At 35.4% G+C, this 21,753-nt stretch overlaps 1 protein-coding gene across 1 annotated transcript in view; it reads right to left on the bottom strand.

Annotated features, from left to right (window-relative positions):
• Positions 1-6,460: 6,460 nt before the first annotated feature.
• LOC110817679 (Transducin/WD40 repeat-like superfamily protein) overlaps positions 6,461-21,753 on the bottom strand; it is a 36,900-nt gene continuing 21,607 nt past the window's right edge. The window contains exons 8-13 of the mRNA XM_088213681.1: positions 10,933-11,067; positions 9,355-9,410; positions 9,215-9,272; positions 7,410-7,530; positions 6,988-7,107; positions 6,461-6,907 (exon numbers count right to left, since the gene is read on the bottom strand). Coding sequence (XP_088069807.1) covers positions 6,804-6,907; positions 6,988-7,107; positions 7,410-7,530; positions 9,215-9,272; positions 9,355-9,410; positions 10,933-11,067 — 594 coding nt within the window. The 3' untranslated portion in view covers positions 6,461-6,803. The remainder of the gene's footprint in view (positions 6,908-6,987; positions 7,108-7,409; positions 7,531-9,214; positions 9,273-9,354; positions 9,411-10,932; positions 11,068-21,753) is intronic.

The raw sequence follows: 21,753 nt of genomic DNA, 5'->3' as shown, positions 1-21,753 counted from the left end.
CAAAACACTTAATAAGGCTTTCTTCCTGAAGGTGGGTTTTGCTATCCTGACCAAGCTTAAAAAACTTACATCATCAATATAAATGGGACTACTCGTACAAGTCTCCCACTAGTTTGAGTATGAGCTCCCACCTTTGAAGAAAACTGAGTGGTCTTTGGGATAAGTTGACCCATAGACTGGCTTGGCATGTTGGCGATGGTACTACTTTGAGGTTTTAGGAAGATAACTAGTTAGGGAGTTGTGACTCACTCAAACTCTTTGCTTTTCAACCTATTGTTGATGACCAGGGGTCCATACGTGTTAAAGATCTGGTGACCCCGATTGGCTAGTGGGACTGGAATCTATTGCAGAATATGCTCCCACACAGCATTCTCTTTCAACTGGCAGTTGTTAGTCCCCCACAGAAGGATATGGGGGTTGATGCTCCTTATTAGGGCATTTCACCTAATGGTAATCTTTCGATTAAGTCTGTTTACCATATGCTTACTGATATTTCTTCTCTTTTTGTAGATAACAGGTGGGACTTGGTGTGGAAGTCGTCAGACACCCAACGCATTCGTCACTTTCTCTAGTTGGTCATGCATAAGGGCCTTCTCATGAGCGAGGAGCGGAATCGCAGACACATGGAAGATGATCCTGGCTGTATAATCTGCGGTATTGGTATTGAAGATCTCAACCATGTTCTAAGGGGTTGTCACAAGGCGCATAATCTTTGACATAAGATCATACCTCAGTCAGCTATCCCTACTTTCTTCAGTGTTCCTTTCGATATCTGACTCTCCACCAACTTGCAAAACAAGTATAGTTGGTGCTTGTCCTTCAGAGATTGAAAGACTGTGTTTGACATCACCCGTTGGCTTATCTGAAAATAACAGAATGCTTTTATTTTCAGGGGTAGCCCTTCTAGTTTGGAGGAGCTTAAGCATGAGATCATCAGGCTGATGGAGTACATCTTTTAAGCTTTTATAATTGGGATGACCATATCTAGCCATCACACCGATAAAGTGGAGAAACTTATCAGTTGGACCCCGCCACCCCATAATTGGATTAGGATTAACACTGATGGCGCGCTCTGGGGGAGTACTAATACAACTTGTGCTAGTGTCATTGGCCGTGATTGCAACAGTCAGTGGCTTGGGGGTCACATTAGGAACATTAACACCTGCTCCGTTCTCCAGGCTTAGCTTTAGGGGGCTCTGGATAGTCTTGAGTTGACTTGGAGTTTGCATTCGCGTCACGTGATTTTGAAAATGGATAATGCTCTTGCTATTCGACTCCTGAATAGTGCCCTTGATAAGGAACAGATCCCCATTAATGCGAATTTCCACCTGATTCTCGCTATTCAGACTTGGCTGACGAAGGATTGGAATGTCAAGGTTCAACACGTTTATTGCGAGGGGAATTGTTGTGTCGACCTTCTGGCTAACAAGGCCTTTTCTAGTCCACTCGGTTTCTACTATGTGCAGCGCCTTCCTACTGAGCTTCTGAGTATCTTATGGGAGGACCTTACTAGGATTTCTTGGTCTAGAATGTGTATTACTTAATTGTGCCCTTGTATTTTGGGCGTTTTTATTTTTTCCTTTGTATAAAAAAAAAAATTACATTTCACACATAATTAAGTAATTTATTTTTATCTTTAATCCTATAACGATTTAGATTTGGTACTTCTACATGTTAAATAATAAATAAAAAATTTATGTTATTCTAATTGCATATTAAAATTACTTTAAATTAGACTATTATTTTCATTTAAATTTGTATCATATTTGTATTGTATTCCCATTTATACTCTATAAAATTATAATTTAAATCTAACTCAATGTGAATTTATTAGAAAATAATGTTAAAAATATTTTTTAGATGTGATAGAAAATATGTGGCTCAGTAAACTCAAATTCATTTGCTTATATTCATCTTGGTTTTTTGACCGAAATGAGAAAAAAATATTGGTTGGGTAATGTTGTTTTATCTGTTGTATCACGGGGGTCAAGTTAAGTTTAAAGGTAAAAAATTTTCCTAAACTAAACTAGGTCATGTTATATATAATCTTTATATATATATATGTATATATATCTAATTTTAATTAAAAATATATTTCACTAATGGAATGGTATTTTTTTTAAAATCAAAATTCATACAGAGCGAAATAAATGTTATTCTATATAAACCTCTTCATTAAGATAACCATTGAGAAATGCTAATTTTACATAAAGTTGAAAAATTTTCCACTTCATTTGAGCTGAAATAGCTAAGAGCAAACAAATAGTCTCCATGTGAGCAACTAGTGCAAAAACCTCATAATAATCAACCCTATACTTTTGCTTGTATCCTTTAGTCATAAGTTTTTCCTTATATCTTTTCTTATTTCTTTGAGAATCCTTTTTCGCTTTATAGATCCATTTGACTCCAATAGCTTTATGTCCCTTAGGAAGAGTGGATAGCTCTCATGTATTGTTATTTTCTATGGATTTGATCTATTCCTCTATGGCTTATCTCCATCTTGCATCTTTGATAGCTTCATCAAAATTCATTAGTTCATTGTCAAGAAAAAGATAAAACAAATCATTTATATCAAAGTTAATGACCTCCTTAGTTTCATCATAGAGATCTTAAATGCTCTTCATCTTTCGTGGCTTTTCACTTGAACTTCCTTGAAAAGTGGGTGATGCAACATGAGATGGAGAATAAGGTAGAGTTGCCTCTTGCAAAGGTATCATAGTCTCTTGGTCTTATTCTTTAAAGTATGGAAAGAAGTCATAAATATTTTTTTCTTTATTCTCTCAATTCTAAGTCGCTTTTTCATCAAATTCAATATCCTTACTTACCACAATCTTGTCATTATTTAGATTATACAATTTATAGCCTTTTGAGTTTGCAGCATACCCATTGAAAATATGCTTGACACTTTGATCATCAAGATTAGATCTCTTTTGTTGTGGTACATAAGCATATGCAATACTTTCAAAATTTCGCAAATGGTTGACATTAAGTTTCATTTCACTCCATACTTCTTGGGGATTTATGTCTTTCAAACTTGATGTTGGAAAGCTATTAGATAAATATGCTTCCCAAGAAATTGCTTTAGCCCAAAAATCCTTGGGCATGTTTTTGCTTTCAACATGTTTTTAGCCATATTAAGAATAGTTCTATTTTTTCTTTCCACAACTCCATTTTGTTGTGGTGATCTTGGAACAGTTAAAGAGTGACGAATTCCATTAGATTCACAGAAATCATGAAATTCTTTACAAATAATTTCACCTCCTCTATCTGTTCATAAAGATTTTATATCACAAACACAGTTTTTTTCTACAAGAGCTTTCAAAATTTTAAAAGCAGAAAAAACATATGATTTTTACTTAAAAAATAACCAATTATTCCTACTAAAATCATTAATAAATAGTATAAAATATTTGTGTTTACCAAATGAAAGTGGATTGATTGGCCCACACACATAGGTGTGCACAAGTTGAAGTAACTTGGTTGCTCTTGTAGTAGCTTCTTTTGGAAAACTCCTTGAATGCTTTCCAAGTAGACATACTTCACATAATCGATTAGAATGGTTAATCAATGGGATCCTTTTCACCATTTTTTCTTCTCCCATCGCCTTAAGTGCACTAAAGTTCAAATGGTCAAATCTCATATTCCAACACCATGCTTCATCTTCCACACTAGCCTTCAAGCATCTTGCTTAAATAGTTTTGAGAGTCGAGATAAGCATTATATTCTTTTACATATGCACCTCAGCAATCAAATTAGCACTTTGATCTTTAAGCCAAAGATAATAATCTTTTCTGTGAATTTCATATCAATTTTCAAGAAATTGGTCCAAACTCAAAATATTACTTCTTAATAAAGTACATAGTAAAGATTAGTGATAAGTACATGCCTACCATTTTTTGAAGAGATTAGAATTATATATTTCTCTTGAATTTGAACTTTTGAAGAGTCTTCAAAAGAAACATTACTATTAATCAAGCTCCACAATTTTCTCTTTGTTGCTGGACATGTGATTGCTTGCTCCATTATCCAAGTACCATGAATTATGGGTATCACTATCTCCCTTTATACATACTAGCAACAAAGTTCTTTTTTCCTCATCTTGTTTATCATTGATGAAATTGGCTTGCTCCTCCTCGTTTGGAATGTTACGATATTCTCAAGCATAATGTCCATATCTATGACAATTGTAACATTAAATATTTGATTTGTTAAAGTTTCTATAGTTACCTCTTCATCTTCCTCTTCCTCTTCCACGACCTCTATTTGATGGTTGGATTTTTTTTTTTATTATCGGCATCATCTTGAGTGTCATTTCTTTTTAATGTCTGACCATGACCATGACCACGTCCTTTACTTCTTCCTCGTCCTCTTTGTTTTCCACCATCATTCAAAGAGGCATTTGATTGGGAACTTATTCCAAAGGCTCTTCTTATTTTTTCTTTATTTTTTTTTTCATGAGATATTAGATATCCCTTTAATTGCTCAAATGTCAAAGTATTTATATCCTTTTATTCTTCAATGGCACAAATCACATAGTCGAATTTTGGTGGCAATGATCGAAAAATTTTCTGTACCACACGAACATTTTCCATCATTTCACCATATTTCCTCATTTGGCTTACTATAGACTTTACCTTTGAGTAAAAATCTGAAATAGATTCAACATCCTTCATTTGTAAAGTTTCAAACTCGCCTCGTAAAGTTTGGAGTCGCACCTTCTTCACCTTGTCAACTCCTTAAAGGGAATTCTTCAAAATCTCCAAAGTTTGCTTTGCTTGTAGCATCGGCCACCTTTAGAAACATAAATTCATCTAAACCTTGATGGATGAGTGCAAGGGCTTATTGATCATTTTTCTTTATTTTTACAAAAGTATCCTTTTTATTTTGAGTTAAGGATCCTTCATCTTTGGATGGAGTAAAGGCTCTTTCTATAATATCTCACACATTTTGTGAACCAAGTATAACTTTCATACGAAGATATTAACTCTCATAGTTTTCTTTTGTAAGACGAGAAAGTTGAAAAGAAAATAGATTATTGTTAGCCATCTCTCTAGAATTTAATAAGAAACTAAGCTCTAATACCATTTTGTTAGCCATCTCTCAAGTTTTTTCTATTGTGGTTGTTACAAAAAAACTTCAAAATTATTACTATTTATAGACACTATTACAACTATTAGAATTAACTATAACCACCAACAAATGTAATAAATCTAATTTATGACCATAACTATCAACAAACTAAAAGATATATAGATATTCTAATTTATGAATTCAACTACTAACAAACTAATTAATTATATTCTTAATTTGTAAATTAATTCTTAACAACTTAATCATGTGCTTCTGAATGCTCTCCATATCTCGCACAAAAGACTCTGGAAAGAAGTAGTAGAAAAGTAAAAAGTTGAAGAAACAGATCCGAGCTCCCTCTTGAAACGACATAGTTTTGATTATAATGGTAATAGATCTGCTTTTGGGCTAAATGGGAATTGGGTTTGTTTGGGCTTAGGGTTTGGGTTGTTGGGTTTGTTTGGGCTATCATGGGTTTTAAAGAGGTATTGAGTTTTTGTTAAAGGTTAAAGAGGATTTAAATGAAGAATGATTTTTGTTCTTTTATTAATTCTTTCCCTTTTTTTCCTTTTCCTTTTATTTTTATTTTCTCTCTTTTTATTTTTTCTCATTTTTTTGACTGATTTAATAATAATAATATTTTTTAAAAAATTTAAAAATTTAAAAATTAATCCGAACGAAAGTAGAATATTATTGGGTAGTTGGTTTAAGACAAGAGGGTAATAAAATAAATTTACTTTAGTTTTCAGCTGATACTTTGTTTTTTTCCAATAAAAAAGTAGAGAAAGTTGTTAATGTCAAAAGACGAGTTTTAAGGTGTTTTGAGTTAGTATCAAATTTGAAAGTAAATTTTGTAAAGAATAAAATAATAGGGATTGAAGTAGAAATAGAATGAATGACTCTTCAAATTAGATGTAGTGGGACTATTGCATGTTATTGCTTAGGTTTTCCATTACAAGCTAATTCGATTTCAAAGGTTACTTGACAGCCAGTTTTGGATAAGTTGAATCAGCATGGAAAGTGAGGTTCTCATTGATGGGAGAAAGGATGATTCAAACATTTTTAGAAGCGAATCCTGTGTTTTATGTCCTTAATGAAAATTCTGGTGCGGGTGGCTGATAGGATTGAAAGTAGTATAAAAAATTTTATTTAGGAAAACACTCAGGATCATAAGAAGATGTACTTTGTATCACTGGGGGGATCTCTAAACCTCGAAAGAGGGGCTGGGGCTAGGTAATATAGTAGAGGTGAATGGAGGCTTGTTGAATAAGTGAATCTTTAGGTTTTGAAATGCACACAATATTGTGCTTCTAACACAAGGTCCTACCAAAAATAACTGTAACCTGCAGCCTCATTTATTTTTAAACACCAAAACAAGCAACAAAATAAATAAATAAATGAATACCCATTTCCTTGGCATTGATATCAAATCTCTTACCTTGACAATTTTGTTTCTATTTCAATTCTATAATCCCCAAAAGAATTAAGATAACAAAGAAAACAATTTGGCTAGCTGGGAAAGCTCCTTTACACGGGGGAAGCAACTAGCACCACGCATAGGATTCCTATATCTTTTACAACATAACATTACAAAAAAGGCAATGATGGAATCTTCAAACTTCAAAGTTGATGGTGCCATCGACATTTTTCATGCTACAACGAGCCTTTCTCTGCAATCTGTTCTTGCAAATTTAGAAGAATTTCCTCTGCTGCTGCATAAGATTTTCTGTAAGTCATGGAAAACACATGCAGAATAATCCTTCATCCGACCCGAGCCATGCCTCACAACTAGTATTCTGACTGCAGCTTTGCCCCCCACCTTGCATTGCCATACAACCTGCAACATGGTTGAATGCTATGTCCCATGAAACAGCATAGGAAAACAAGAAAAATAGTAAATCAAAATAAGAAGCTCACTTTGTGTACTTTCAGCCATTTCCCAGCAGATGTTTGTGAGTGAAGAATTACAAAACTTATCCTCCCAGAGTAGCTGACCAGACTTGATATTCCAAAGTCGTAAATAGCAGTCCTCTCCACCTAACAGAAAAAGAATGCAAAGAAGCTCAAAACATTTGAAAGCCAATGTTGCATGTAGTTCATTTCCCATTTCATTTTTACTCGATTCCTACCTTTAATTTTTAATAATACTCTTAGTATATGTTTGATTACACTTCTTACTCTCACCTTCAATTCTGAGAATTGAATTCCCACTTTAGTTTGTAAATTGAACTCCCACTCTTCATGAAATTCTAATTTTTCATATTAAGAGTAACACGAAATGAAAGCTAAACCAAATACAAGCTAAAAGTAATAGTCCTTGCATCAGATATGGTTCAGACCTGACATAACGAATCTCTCATCCCCGTCAACTCCAAGTTGTAGGCGTGTATGAGAATTGACATGCCCTTCATAAGATTGTACTGCCCCTCTTTTAGTTAGGCGACGATCATAGAGCTTCATCTGCATAAGAAAAATAAGCTCCTAGATGTAATTCATTTTCATTAGCATCATTATTTGTTCATTACCAATGACTAAATATACATAAATAAAATATGCTTCAGTAATGCAATCTTGCAGCGTAAATATGATATTTGCGCTGCAAACAAGCCCAGGTTAGCTGAATCTTTGGTTTGAGTATATCTGCCTTGACCTCGAGCACAACTTAACCTTATCTTCATCATATTTTCTGTTGCCCAAGAAAACTAAAGAGAAAATTGAACTTGGATTTATATAAACTTGAATTATTAGTCAAAGCCAAATAACTATCCTTCCAAGTCCATATGATATCCATATGCAGCCTGTATTATAACCATCCTTCTCCATCCTAGCCCCATCTTTTCCTTTGTGTAGCAAATAATTCATTGTCAATATCTGATCGTGTTAACATTTTCTTTTTTTTTATAATCTATTACGAGAAAGTGGATCATTCAATTTCCATCATCCCCTATTCATTGTACATGGGACGTGAAAATCTTGACACTAACAAATTAATTTTTGCTTTATGACGGCAATAAATAAAATTATACTGTTTTCTCTGTTTTAACTTGCTCTTACTACATTTACTCGCAGTTTGTTTCTTTTTTACTTTTTTATTCTAAAATTAGCCACTAAGAAAGGCGCAAAAATTGGGATTATAGAGACTGCATAAATTAGAGAGAGAAAAACATAAAGAAGAAAGAGCCTAGACCTGATTTTTCATCTTGGTTCTATGGCAGCAATCGCTATAAATACATATGTAGATATGTATATGGTAAAATTATGTAGGAATCCTGCCGTTGAAGTCTAACTAAAAGCGGTCCCATTTATTTGAAGGAAACTACAATTCAGTCCTTGTACTTTAAGCAAGCATTATGACTTAGCCTAATAGACCAGTTGTGGATAAAATCACTGTTGAAATACAAATTGATCTTTTTTTCTCCAAGAGTACACATGGAAAAGTTTTGTATAAAGTAAAACACTAAATTTCAAAGAAAATAAAAGAATTTGACGGACACTAAAGAGAGAATTTTGTCAATCAAGCTTATTCGGTCGCACTTCTCCAAACTCTCTCTCCAGTTTTTGTCAAAACTCTTCAATTCTTCAAGATTTTATGTGTTTTCCTTTTTTGATGAGTTTTTTTGTTTATCCTCCTGAAAAGAAAAAAAAAGCTACTTGTATTTTACAATGATTTTAATAGTTCATTGCCTGAATTGTCATGTTTGTCCAAAGCACAAGAACTGGATTGTAATTTTAAAACTAATTGCAATTAGGCCCGAATCAAGAACTTCCTTATAGTTTACTCTATATATATATATTGAGAAAAATGGGGTGAATACCGAACTAAGAAACTGGGGGCAGTCCCATGATAAAAGAATATACACCTAGGGGCCTCGTAGAAGTAGTGGCCATTTAAGTTTAGCAGAAAACCCTGTGAGCTAGTAAGAGTAAGGTTTCTTTTGGCTCTCTTCACATTACTATTGTCATAGTAAATTACTAGTTGACCCTTGATAATAGACTAGCTTGCACCAGATTCAAGTTTACATTTTGATGAAAAAATATTTACTAGACAAAAACAATAGCGGTTAGTAGTGGGTACCAATGCCACTCATCATAGTTACTAGGAAAAGAATATCCAAAAAAACTTGAATGAATAAGCATTACTAACCGAACCATCCATTGAGCTCGCTAAAAAGTACTGGTCATAGAGTTGAAGTGACACCAAACTGAGGTAGAGCAGAGCAAAGTTATAAGAAGGATACAAATGAAAACAAAAATAGTACTAAAACATGTTCAAGACACACCAACCAGGAAATTGATGAAGGCATAAAAATGATATCAGAGGGGTTTATGTTTCCTTTGAGCTGCAAAAAAAGAAGATTGCTATAATATTCATGCTATCAGTAACAAAAGTTGAAGGAACAGTTTAAATCAATTTACAATAACATGAAAGAATATATGATAAAATCAGACGGAGATGGGGCAGCACCTCATAAAGCTAATCAGTTAGACAAGGCAATGTCCAAAATTTCCTTCAAATAGTTCTTTACAGCTGGCAAAGAGTTTCTTCAGTCAAATTTAAAGAAAAATTTGTAATTTTTTAAGAAGAAATATTATTAAAAGGAGAGGAAAAAAGTTATAAGGGAGGGTAATTCATCTTCCAAAGGGAAAATGCGAAAAAGAAGCAAAAACAGCAAAATTGAATAAAAAAGTTGTCAATATAAAATAGCATCCCACCCCACTTGAAGTATAAAAAAAGGAATCCCCAGATGGATCATGTCTCTTTAGCCCAAAGAGAGGCAATGCACACTATACTCTGCAAAAGGCCAACTGACTAAATGAGATCATGGCCTAAAGATTCTCGCAACTTCCAGAAGCACAATATCATTTTTACTCAGCATGAACCCATTTGAGATTCATTTGACCCGGCCAGTACTTCTATTCCAAGTTGGTAAAAGTACTTTGACAATAATTTTCAATAAAAGTGGTAAGAGAAATCGGTAAAACATGCTAGAAAAGGAGTTTCCAATACAAAAATGTGGAATTATATTAGTTAGTTACTACAATCACTTAAACAATTTTATATGCATCTTAAAATTATTCTAATGATTTAAACTATTTAAAAAGATTAATTTTAAATTAATATTATTTAGTTTTAAGATAGATAGTATTTAAATAATTGTAAAAAATAAAATTATTGATAACAAATTAATATTATACACATTAAAAATATCATTACCCTCCTATGACAAATCATTTATCAAAAAATACCAATTACTGATTTTATTTTTATCAAAAACCAAAATCAACTTTTGTTCTTATTCAAAAACACTTTTGCCATTAAGGTTTTGGCAGACTTTTGCTTTTTGACAGAAAGATAAGCAAAAACTTGGTCAAACGGGCACTTAAAAAGGTAGAAGTGACAATTTTCAAGTTAGGAGAGCACATAGTTCCTTTTCTTCATTTGATGTGTATTGGGCATGCTCTCAAAATTTGAAAATTTCCAAATTTGGAGAGTACATGAACCCACCTAAAGAGCTAGAGAAGAAAATTTTCAAATTTTGGGAGCATGCCCAATACACATTGAATGAAGAAAAATAACTACTGTGTTTCATATCATAAAAACACATCAAACAAACAATTAGGAAAAAGTACTGTTGAGGTCTATGAGATTAAGCGAGTAATAACTGTTAATCTTGTTAAAAACTGCTATCTAGATGAAGACTCTCTCACTCAATCAACAAGAATAAAAAATATTTCTTACCAAAAATAAAATTGCATGTTCAACAATGAATTGTACTATCTGTTTTAAATCTCAAATTAAAATTATCCATCTAGAGAAAATGTGTTATATACAGTTTGTTATCTGTGGAAGAAACTAAATACCTCAAACCACTTTTTACTAGAACCTTGAACAGGTATTCGATGTTTAATAAATCGCGAAGGAAGTCTTTCCTGCCTTACACGAGTATCAATTGTCAAAATTGCTCCATTTCTAAGTCCACATAAAACAACATTTCCCTGTAAAAGAAATAAACTGGATCAGCCTCACAAATGTCACAAGTTCAGTCAGCCTCTCCTCCAAGAGACCAAAAGGAATGTTTTACATGATACAGATATAAAACATTTCACAACGTGATATAAAATGATTGCAAATGGGTAGAAGTGCTAATATAAAGTGAGTGGAAACGTTTTCCATGATACAGATATAAAAAATTTCACATCCTGATATAAAATGATTGCAAATGGGTTAAAGAAGTGCTAATATAAAGTGAGTGGGAAAAACGCTCCTTTACATGAGATAGTCCCTCAGAAGAATTAACGAACTCAACAAGATTACTCAAACTGGACAGAGATGGGATGCCTTGACCATGACTAAGAGGCATTTTAAGTTATGCCTTCACCGATATACTAGTTGTGACTTACTTATCAAATTAAGCTCCACATGTTATTTCAAAAAAAAAAAAAAACAAGCTCCACATGTAAAAACTACAGCAAAGATGAACTAGACTACAATGCCATGAATCAAAGTGCTGAAGTGTGATCCTGAGTCACATTACGATGCTAAGATGGATAGCCCATTAGGAAAGACTTGACATTAAATAGACTCAACAGAATTTTTCACCAATCAACTAGTTGTGACTTATCAAAATTAAGCTCCACATGTAAAAGCTACAGCAAAGACGAACTAGACTACATTGTCATGAATCAAGGTGCTGAAGTGTGATTCTGAGTCACATTATGATGCTAAGATGGATAGCCAATTAGGAAAAACTTGACATTAAATAGACTCTAACAGAATTTCCACTTTTCATGCAATTTTCCGATCAGTTTTGATTTCCTTTTGTTTAGCTAGATATTTTTTTGGTATAGAAAATCAAATATTATTAGAAAGATAAAAGAGAGTACAGCATGTAGAGAATTAGAGATCCTCACAAATGGAAAGAAGAAAAAGTCAAGGGTGAGAGACTAACAACCGTTATAAATAATAGCTGGATAATCTCCATACAACAGAGACAGTAATCTTTAAAGTGCCCATGGGCATTAGCGCAAAGAGATGCCAAAAAACGGTACTTGTCGCAGAGAAGCAAAACTGGAGAATAGTAATCCCTAAAGATCTGACCAAATCATCTAAAATCCAGTAACGGCCCCAGGCTGTAAAGCCTTTACACTCTTTCCTCTTGCCAAAAGCACAAATAGCAGATGCAGCAAACCCATGACAAGGAGAAGACAAGCAACACTAGAATGTCAAAAAGTCAGAAGCGAAGTTTCGAGGCCCAATCACAACATAGGAAAAAAAAACCCAAATCAAAGGCACGATTCAACCGGCAAGCTTGGAGCCAATAATTGGTATTCGACCGATCTAAAAGAGTAGCGCAAACAAAAACCTTGACCTTCGATGGAGCAGGAACGTCCTAAAAACATTGTCAAAAACATCATTATGAATGGAAGGACAATGACTCAGAAAAGGCAAGGACTCTGTACTGTATTTGTTGGTTTACTGTGCTACCCAATTCTTATATCTTAGTCATGGATTAGGTGCATATTGGCCATTAATCAATGAGTACACAATCTCACTGCTTTAGTTTTCCAATGAATCAATCATGAAAGAACCAACAAAATGAAATTTCAACCATCTTTCTCCGCAAATTCTTCTGCCATCTTTCTTCGCTTCTCTAAATTTACTTTAATCTTCTTCTTCCTTTGTTCTTCTCATTGTTGTGTTAATCAGGAATTTTTTTTTTTAGATAAAAATGTATAGTATATATTGACAAAGTACCAAAAAAAGGGTACCACCCATTTACAAAAGATTTACAATCATGTTAACATGTCAATAACATTCCCAAAACCTATATCACTGATAATATCATGACCAAGCAAAATACATCCAAAATAATAAAGCCACCTATCTTTTATCTTAAAAATACTACTCTCAACATTATCAAAAGTTCTACTGTTCCTTTCCTTCCAAATGATCCAGAAAACAGACAGAGGTATCAAGAAATCTTATTTTTTACATATAAACCATCCCATGCCCAGATTTCACCCTCTACGGACCCAGCCATAACCCAATCCACACCCAAAAGGCCATAAACCAAGCTCCAAAGACTATGAGCAATCGGAGACCACAAAAGGAGATGGTTACAAGTTTCCTCAGGATTTAAACAGCAATAACAACCATTAATGAGCACCCTTCCCTACTTCTCAGCTTGTCAATAGTTAAAATCCTCCCAACAAGCCTCTCAAGCAAAAAATAAAATGCAGGGCGGAGCCTTAGTTTTCCAAATTTGCTTGGCAGGAAAGTTACATCTCAAAACATTCTCTTTTCTATTAAAATGATGATAATATGACTTGACAGAAAAAATATCTTTCTTTTCAAACTTCCACACAGCCCAATCATCAGAATTAGAAACAGACAGCTCTGCCAATAACAACAACAAATCCTCAAACTCTTGAACCTCCAAGTCATTCAAATTTCTGCATACATTAATCTCCCAAACAATATTGCCATTAACAACTCGATAAACTTCCTCAACTACCATCTGTTTAGACAAGGCAATGCTGAAAATTCAGGAGAACCATCTGCAGAGGCAGCCATCCCCAATCCAATCGTCTTCCCAGAAAATGATCCTATTTCCTCTCCCCAGTTTCCAAGTTATACAATGCTGGAAATTGACCCATTGCATCAGAATTCTTCTCCACCAACCTTTTCCATGTGTGGCAGGAATTCTGTAGTCTTCTTTCCTATCCATGTACTTGCCCCATCTAGCATATACAATCTTTCTCCATAAGCTATTAACTTCTGTCAAGTACCTCCACAACCATTTTCCTTGTAAAGCAATATTCATCTTGACCATGGACCTAATTCCAAGGCCCCCCAAAATTGATAGGTTCTTTTACATCTTCTCACTTTACAAGATGGTATTTTCTCTCCTCATCATTATCACCTCAAAAGAATTTACATTGTATTAATTCCAATCTTTTTGCGATCTTAACGGGTATAGTGATCAACGATAGGAAGTAGATAGGGAGATTAGCCATCGTGCTTTTAATTAAAGTGTATCTCCCCTCTTTAGAAAGAAAATTCCTCTTCCACCCCGCAAATCTTCTTTCAAAAAATTCTATCACCGGTTCCCAAGATAATTGATCTTTATACTTAGCAACAAGTGGAAGGCCAAGGTACTTGAGCAGAAATTTTACCTCTTTGCACCCCATAATCACAGCAAAAGAACCAACATCTCCACTACCACCAAGTCTTGCCACTGGACACAGCCTGGAAACACAAAAGCACACATCTCAAGTGCAGAATGCTTCTCAAATCCGATTGACAGAAAATAAGAGTATCGTCAGCAAAAAATAAGTGGAAAACTTCAGTGACAGTCCCTCTTCTCCCAACCGACACACCCCTAATTAATTGTTGCTCATGTGCCCTGTTAAGTAACCCGTTGAAAGCCTCCATCACAACAATAAACAAGAGAGGGGAAAGAGGATCACCTTGTCTAAAACCTCTAGAAGCCTTGAAAAAAATTGAAGGGCCTCCATTAACCAAAACAGCGAAAGACGTGGTGGTGATACACGCTTTCATCCAATCTCTCCGTTTTTGGCCAAAACCCATCCTTCAAAGCATGTAATCCACAAAGTACCAATTCACATGATCATATACTTTTTCCAGATCAATTTTGCACACCAACCCATCCTTGTTATTACTCATCAACCGTTTCATTAGCAGTCAAAACATTAAGGATTTGCTTACCACCAATGAAAGCATGTTGACAATAACCAATAATTTCTCCCAACATTTTAACTGATCTTGTAGCCAACACCTTAGCAATTAGCTTGTACAAACAGACAACCAACCTAATAGGGCTAAAATCTTTAAATTCACATATGCTACCTTTCTTGGCTATAAGGGTTATAAATGTAGTATTTAGAGATTTAACAAACTTACACTTTTTGTGCAGATCATTAAAAACAGCCAAGATATCTTCTTTTAGCAAAGACCAGAAACTTTGTAAAAAACTCATGCAAAAACCATTGGGACCTGGTGTTTTGTTACCATCACAGGATTTTAGCCTCTAAAGAATCTCATCAGCTGTAAATTCTTCTTCCAGGTGCTGTCTGCTCTCTGCAAAGATACTGAGAAAAGGCAAGTCGTCCAGTTTCGACCAACAAACATGGGGTTCCAAATACAGATTTGTAAAATGCTCTTTTGCAGCCTCTCGCAGGTCAAAATTCCTCCCAATTTTCTTGTTAGGTGTAATAATCTCCTCTATGAAATTAGTTCTGCATCGGTGAGAGGCCAAAGCGTGGAAGTACTTTGTGTTACGGTCCCCTTCCTCTAGCCACTTTTCTCTTAATTTCTATCTCTACATCAGTTCCTCCTTTAAATAAGAGGCAAGTTGAATCTTTAATCTACCCCTCATACTCTTTTCCTCTCCATTCAGCCCGATACCATCCTCTTTAGAATCCAAAGAGCTTATCTCCGCCAAGATATTTTCAAAGCCACTTTTTTCTTTCATCACGTCCTCTTTAGCCCAAACTTTAGTGACACTTTTCAAGTGCCTAAGCTTGTAAGCAAATTTGAAACTGGCACAACCCTGAACACTACAATTTTTCCAAGCATTTTCCACCAAACTGAGGAAAATATCCTTTCTCAGTCATTTGTTGTCAAGCCGAAAAGGAACAAGTCCCCACTGAATCCCATCTACCTATAAACAAATAGGATAAAACTGAATAGATGTCTTCTTCTTCTCTATCTCTCAACGCCAGACACTGAATGCCAGACTCCTTTTTCTCAATTTCCACATCTGCTTCTTCGTTAAGCCCTAATTTCTCACTTCCCTTTTCTTTAATATCTGTCGAGTCCCTAGGAAAAAAGAAATCCTCCTCCTTAGAGCCAAATGTCTCTCCCCGGGTCGAGTAGACAGCACCATTTAGATCCGGGCAAACAGAAAGGCCCCCGCTAACATCATTCTTCATTTTCCATTTCCCTTTTTCTCTCCAAGAATACCTTTTCTTTTCTCTCTGCCCATCTTTTTTATCAATATGAGAACGGCCCAACACGATGAGAGCCTTAGGCTTCTCACCTCTTTTACCAAAACGACGTTTGGAATTGTCGTTTGAGGCACTAGCTGTACGCCCAATTCGTGGACCGTATTGACTATTCAGGTCAACCCAACAAGATTAAGATTGTCTCTGCCCTACCCGAATCGCATTACCCTCAACAGCATGTACCGACGCCGCGTACATCATCTTGCCCTCGCAAACTCCATCACTATATTGGCGTTGATCGGGACATTACAATGAGGACAGTGGAAAGAAGCTTTCCAAGGAAAAATCATTTGGTCCACCTTTTCCTTTGGTTGTTCCGATTTCTTCCTTTCTCCAGCTTCCGAGCCCTTAAGACGGTTTGATTGGTTTGTCTACCAGTTCATATGCTGACACCAATAACTTCCACCACCCTTTCCCCTACAAACCTCCTAGAAAAAAAATCCTCTTCACCCTCCTATCTCCTTGAACAGTCAGAGTTAGGTATTCCCCTCGTCGGTTTTATCCATAAGAAAACCATAACTCATAGTTTCTCTTCACCAAATGTTTCACCCATGTGCCCAGTCTACACATCCACCAAAAATCATCTAACACATCGAGAAACCATGCATACTCCTCCTTGTCCAAGAGATCGACCTTCGGGATCCTCTCCCATTCTCCATAATCCATAACCCTTCAACCTTCTTTCCTTCGCTGCATAAATCGAAGGAATTTTCCCTCTAAGTAAAGATACCTTCGACCATACGAGCTCATGTGTTAGGGTTTTGGTCGGCCGCAACGGTTGAGCACGGGTTAGAATTTAGATAGATAGATAAATAGATAAATAGATAAAGAGAGAGAGAGAAAGAGAACAGGATATCACAGTGGGCAGGTCTAAGCTTATGGGTTTTTGTATTAATCAAGAATCTATGGATCAAGTTCTTGACAAATGGTATCAAAACCTTTATTTCTTAATAGCCATTGTTTTTAATTTCTATGTATTTTTTAATAATACACAGAAAATTTATTAAGATAAGAGGAGAAAAATACAATGAGAGATGAGTAAGACATCCTCCAAATGTAACAATATATAGTAGTGAGCAAAAGAAATTATAAGGAGGTGGATATAACACATGAAGAATGTAAGATCTTAATGGCCAAAAATATATGCTTCCCATTCAACGGATATTGGATGTATCTAGGTTTGTGAATTTTCCGTTCTTCTTTACTCATAAAGATGCCAAAAAAAGTCACTCTCTCCCATAGCTCATCGAATGATGAACGTCAGTTGTCAAAATTTTATTTGGTTTCTTCCGAGACACATGGTCCATAGACCAGCATAGACAGCCCCTCGGTACAAAGCTTTCGCTTCCTTTCTTACCCCATCACCTTTGATGTACACACCTAAAAAGCTCTCAACTATTGGAGTGTGACCCACTTAATAAATGCCAAAGAGATTCAACATTTTCGTCCAAATCCTCCGAGCAATTTGGCAACGAGAAATAAATGGGAGTGTGTTTGTCCTCTTTCAAAGCAGATAATGCAAATTCTGGATACACTGCGTAGTGTGGGTGTTGGATTTGTAGTATCTTATTAGTATTGAGCCTTTGATGCATGGTTGTCCATGTAAATAAATTTACCTTTGATGGAACAAAAACTTTCTAGAGCACTTTGGAAATATGAAATCTTTTAGGTTTGTGGTGGTTAAAGAGGTAATGAAAGAAAATTTATAAGTGTATGCCCCCAACGGATCCAAGAACCAAATTCTGGTGTCAAGAAGAGAAGAAAGATGAACTGATTATAGGGCCAAAAGGTTTTGCATTCGAGTGATCTCCATGTTTGATAGACTGCAGGTGAAATATATAAAAATAAAAATTAAAAAAAAATTCCAGACTATGCTCCTCACACTGCTCACAATAAGTTTAGAGACCAAAGCATTATGTTTAGAAGAAAGATTAAACAATTGGAAAACTTCTGTGGCTAAAGTCATTCTCCCACTCTGTCTTCCCAGAATCTCACTTTAGATCCATCTCCTACCTGGAGTCGGGTAAGGAAAGGAACAATGGAAGTGCTTGGGAGATGACTTTCCAAGGACTGTGGTAGAATATGAATTTTCTTGTTGGGGCTGCCCATTTGTCCCTACCACTCCCATGGATACTTCTAATCACTCTGTGTCACAAAGAATTTGATTTCCAAGTGAAGCACCAAATTCCCAATTCCTAACACTTCCAAGCTCTTGGACTTGCAAGAGACATCCCAACTAACTTTATATCTTCCACTTTCAAATTCTCAATCTTACATTTTTTCCCTCTCATTCTGTATTTTTTTTAAACCTTCTCAAGGTTTCTTTGTTATGGGTCTGCCAACACATCTTTTTTTAAAAAAAGAAAAAGTTGAAAGTATAGTGTCACCCATGTACAAAAATATTTACAAGTCAGTTATTATATCAATAAAATTCCCAAACTTCTTATAAGAAAGAATAGGATGCCCCATAACAAAAAAAAAACCGGAGCCATCTATCTCTAATTCTAATAAAATCCTCTTCCACCCTCATCAAACACTCTTGTTTCTCTCCTTCCACACTATCCATAAAATCTCAAGGAAAATGAGATCCACATGTTTCCTCCCATTACTAATGCTTTTCTATGCTCAGATCTTAGCTCTTACTGAGCCAGCTATTGCCTAGCTAATCCCCAATAATCCGTAGGCCATTGTCCATAACTTGTGCGCGAACAAGCACCAAAGCATAATATAACTATAAGATTTTGCCTCCCTTTTGCATAGAGAATAGTCGTTGACTATAATTGCATAATATGGTTAGCAAGAGTGTTTCTCCTCTTTCAATCTCCCCTTTTTTTGTTATAAGTTTCTCTTCTAATCTGCCAAAATGTTCTTTCAAACCACTCCACCACTAAATATCACGTCCTATCATCTTTGTAGTTTACCTTCCAAAAAGGTAATTCCAGATACTTGATCGGTAATTCCACCTTTTTACATCCCAATGCTCTTGCTAACCATATATCTTCTCTCCAATCATCCAGTCTCACCAACTCAGAATTGGTTAGGTTAATATTTTTTTTTTAGATAAAAGTAAGAAAATGTATTAAAATAAGGCAACAAGGGAATGCCACTCATGTACAAAAGATTTACAGATCAATAAGAGTATTTACAATAAAAACAAAATCAACAATACTATCAAGGTTATGGCCAAGAATAACAGACTCAAAAAGGTGCAACCATTTATCCTTAATAGTAATAAAATCCAATTCTTTACCCTCAAAAGTTCTGCTGTTCCTTTCTTTCCAAATAATCCAAAAGATAATCAAAGAAATAATTTTATATCCGGCACAGGCCTTCCTAGGCAAAAAGTTCATCTTTGACAAAGCTGGCAGTAACCCAAGATAAATTCATGATGTTTAAAACCAACGACCAGAGAGATTGAGAGAAGGAGCAGCAAAAGAGCAGGTGTTTGCATGTTTCCACATCAGATTTACAAAGATAGCATCTATTGACCATAGTGATACCTCTTGAAAACTCAATAAAACGTATATGAGGTTGAGCATTGCCCTCTCTCCAGTTCAGAGAGCATTGAAATATTGTCTACAAAAAATAGATGTTACCTCCATGGGATCATCTCTGTCCACTTTCAAACCTCTAAACAACTCCAACTCCCTAACTCTCAAGAACAACTTATTCAATGCTTCCACCACAACGATGAAAACTAAAAATAATAATGGATAACCTTGTAAGAGATCTCTAGAAGTTTTTTTTTTTTTAAAAAAGATGGACTCTCATTCACCTAGATTGCAAAAGATGTACTAATACAAGATTTAATCCACTTTCTCCACTAGTCTCCAAAACCCATTCTCCCCAACATATAATCAACAAACCATCAATTAATATAATCATACGCCTTCTCCATATCCAACTTGCACATAACTCCTTCCCTCTTTCCAACTTGCACGAAATTTCCTTTATATGTATATTATTCGCTAGTTCAAACTTGAGAGCTTCCCTACAGACCAAGTCTTCAATGGACACATCTCCTTCACTGTCTCTCCATTCAATTGTCTCAATATCCTATAGTAAAGACTAAAAATGCATACATTCCTTTCTTTCCTCCTCCTTGCACCTCGTTTTGACTTCAATTTTTACAGCCTTCATCTTTTGAGCAACTCTGTAACTTACCTTACCTCTTATTGTGGTCTATATCCACCAATGATTAACCTTATCGCTGAATTCATTCACTTTTAACCACTTTTTCTCAAATTTAAATAGCACAGGACCCCGTTTAATCCCATTACAAACTAGGCAAATAGGAAAATGATCGGATATGGACTTCTATAATAGCTTTTGACAAATGGTTGTTGGTTGTAAACGGCACGTTACTAACATCAGAAATTTTTCTATTCTTGAGCACATCGCGTTGAGTCTTTGATTAGGCCAAATCCATTTACCTCCAATAAGAGTCAAATCCATTAAATAAAGTATATCCAAAGTCCCCTTTAGCACAAATCCTTGAAAAGTGCTCACCGGTCCTTTTCTGTCTATTTAAAACCATATTAAAATTTCCTCCCACTACCTACAGCCAGTCCCACTTTTGTTTGCACGTCTTCAAGTCCTTCCACATAAAAGCTCTCTCATTGTCTTTCCTTTTGCAATAGATTTTAGTGAATATCCATTTCCATCCATTTCTACAGTCTCCAAAAAAGGCACAAAATAGAACATTTACTCAACATAACCTCCTTGTGTCTCAAGGATAAGTCCTTCCATAGGTTATCACGCAAAAAGCAAATCTCTCCACCCAATCTCCTTCGTCTTCCAAAAACTCCTGATAACCCCATCTAAGCATATCTCCATCTTGGATTTCTGTAGGCAAATAACATCAGGTTTCCCCTGCTCATTCTGTAGGCAAATAACATCAGGATTCCCCTGCTCATGCACCCTCTAATAATTTGTCTCCTTCTATGGTTGTTTATTTGTTTTACATTCTATGAAATAACTCGGCCAAACATAATTCAAGCCACTTCCTAACCCCCTCCTCATTTCCTTGCTTCCTTTCCTTTCGTTGTCATAGTTAATATTAAATTGTAACCTTCTCAGTTCTCTAGGTCTCCACTCTTTGTTTATTTTTGGCTTTGATATGTATATTTCCACTTCTCTTCTTCTCCCTCATTCTTCTCTCTATTTCATTAAATAACTCCATTGCCTGTTCCTCTAACCAGTCAAAGGTAACCTCAAGCATGGTGTTAATCTTCTGAATGTTCTACATAACCCATGTAGAATTCTGCTCTTCACTCAAATCCCAAATCCTCTCCCCTACTTCTCCTCCACCATCCTTTCTTGTCTTTGCACCACAACATCAATACCTACTATCTCAGGAACCACAACGCCATTCTCTCTCATTAGGGTAATCCTGACTTCATCATTCTCCACCAGGACCACTGCTAGGCTTTGATAAGACCCTTCTGTTGCCTCCTCATCCACTACACACACTACCCATGCACCCTATCTTCCTCTATCATATTCATTGTCTACTCCTCCATCCTCCTTCAAAATTTCCATTTCTCAATCATTAAATCTTCCTTCACTAGTCAACCCGTCACCTCTTTCATGCTCCCCATCAACTGCTTCATTTTTTACCTCCTTTTCGGCGTCACCTGACGCGAAACCCTTTGC

The sequence above is a fragment of the Carica papaya genome, chromosome 2 (genome assembly GCF_054855325.1).
Source record: "Carica papaya isolate Zhongbai chromosome 2, ASM5485532v1, whole genome shotgun sequence".
Taxonomy (NCBI): Eukaryota; Viridiplantae; Streptophyta; class Magnoliopsida; order Brassicales; family Caricaceae; genus Carica; species Carica papaya.
The sequence above is the reverse complement of the archived record's forward strand: the minus strand, read 5'-3'. Positions and strand labels throughout refer to the sequence as shown.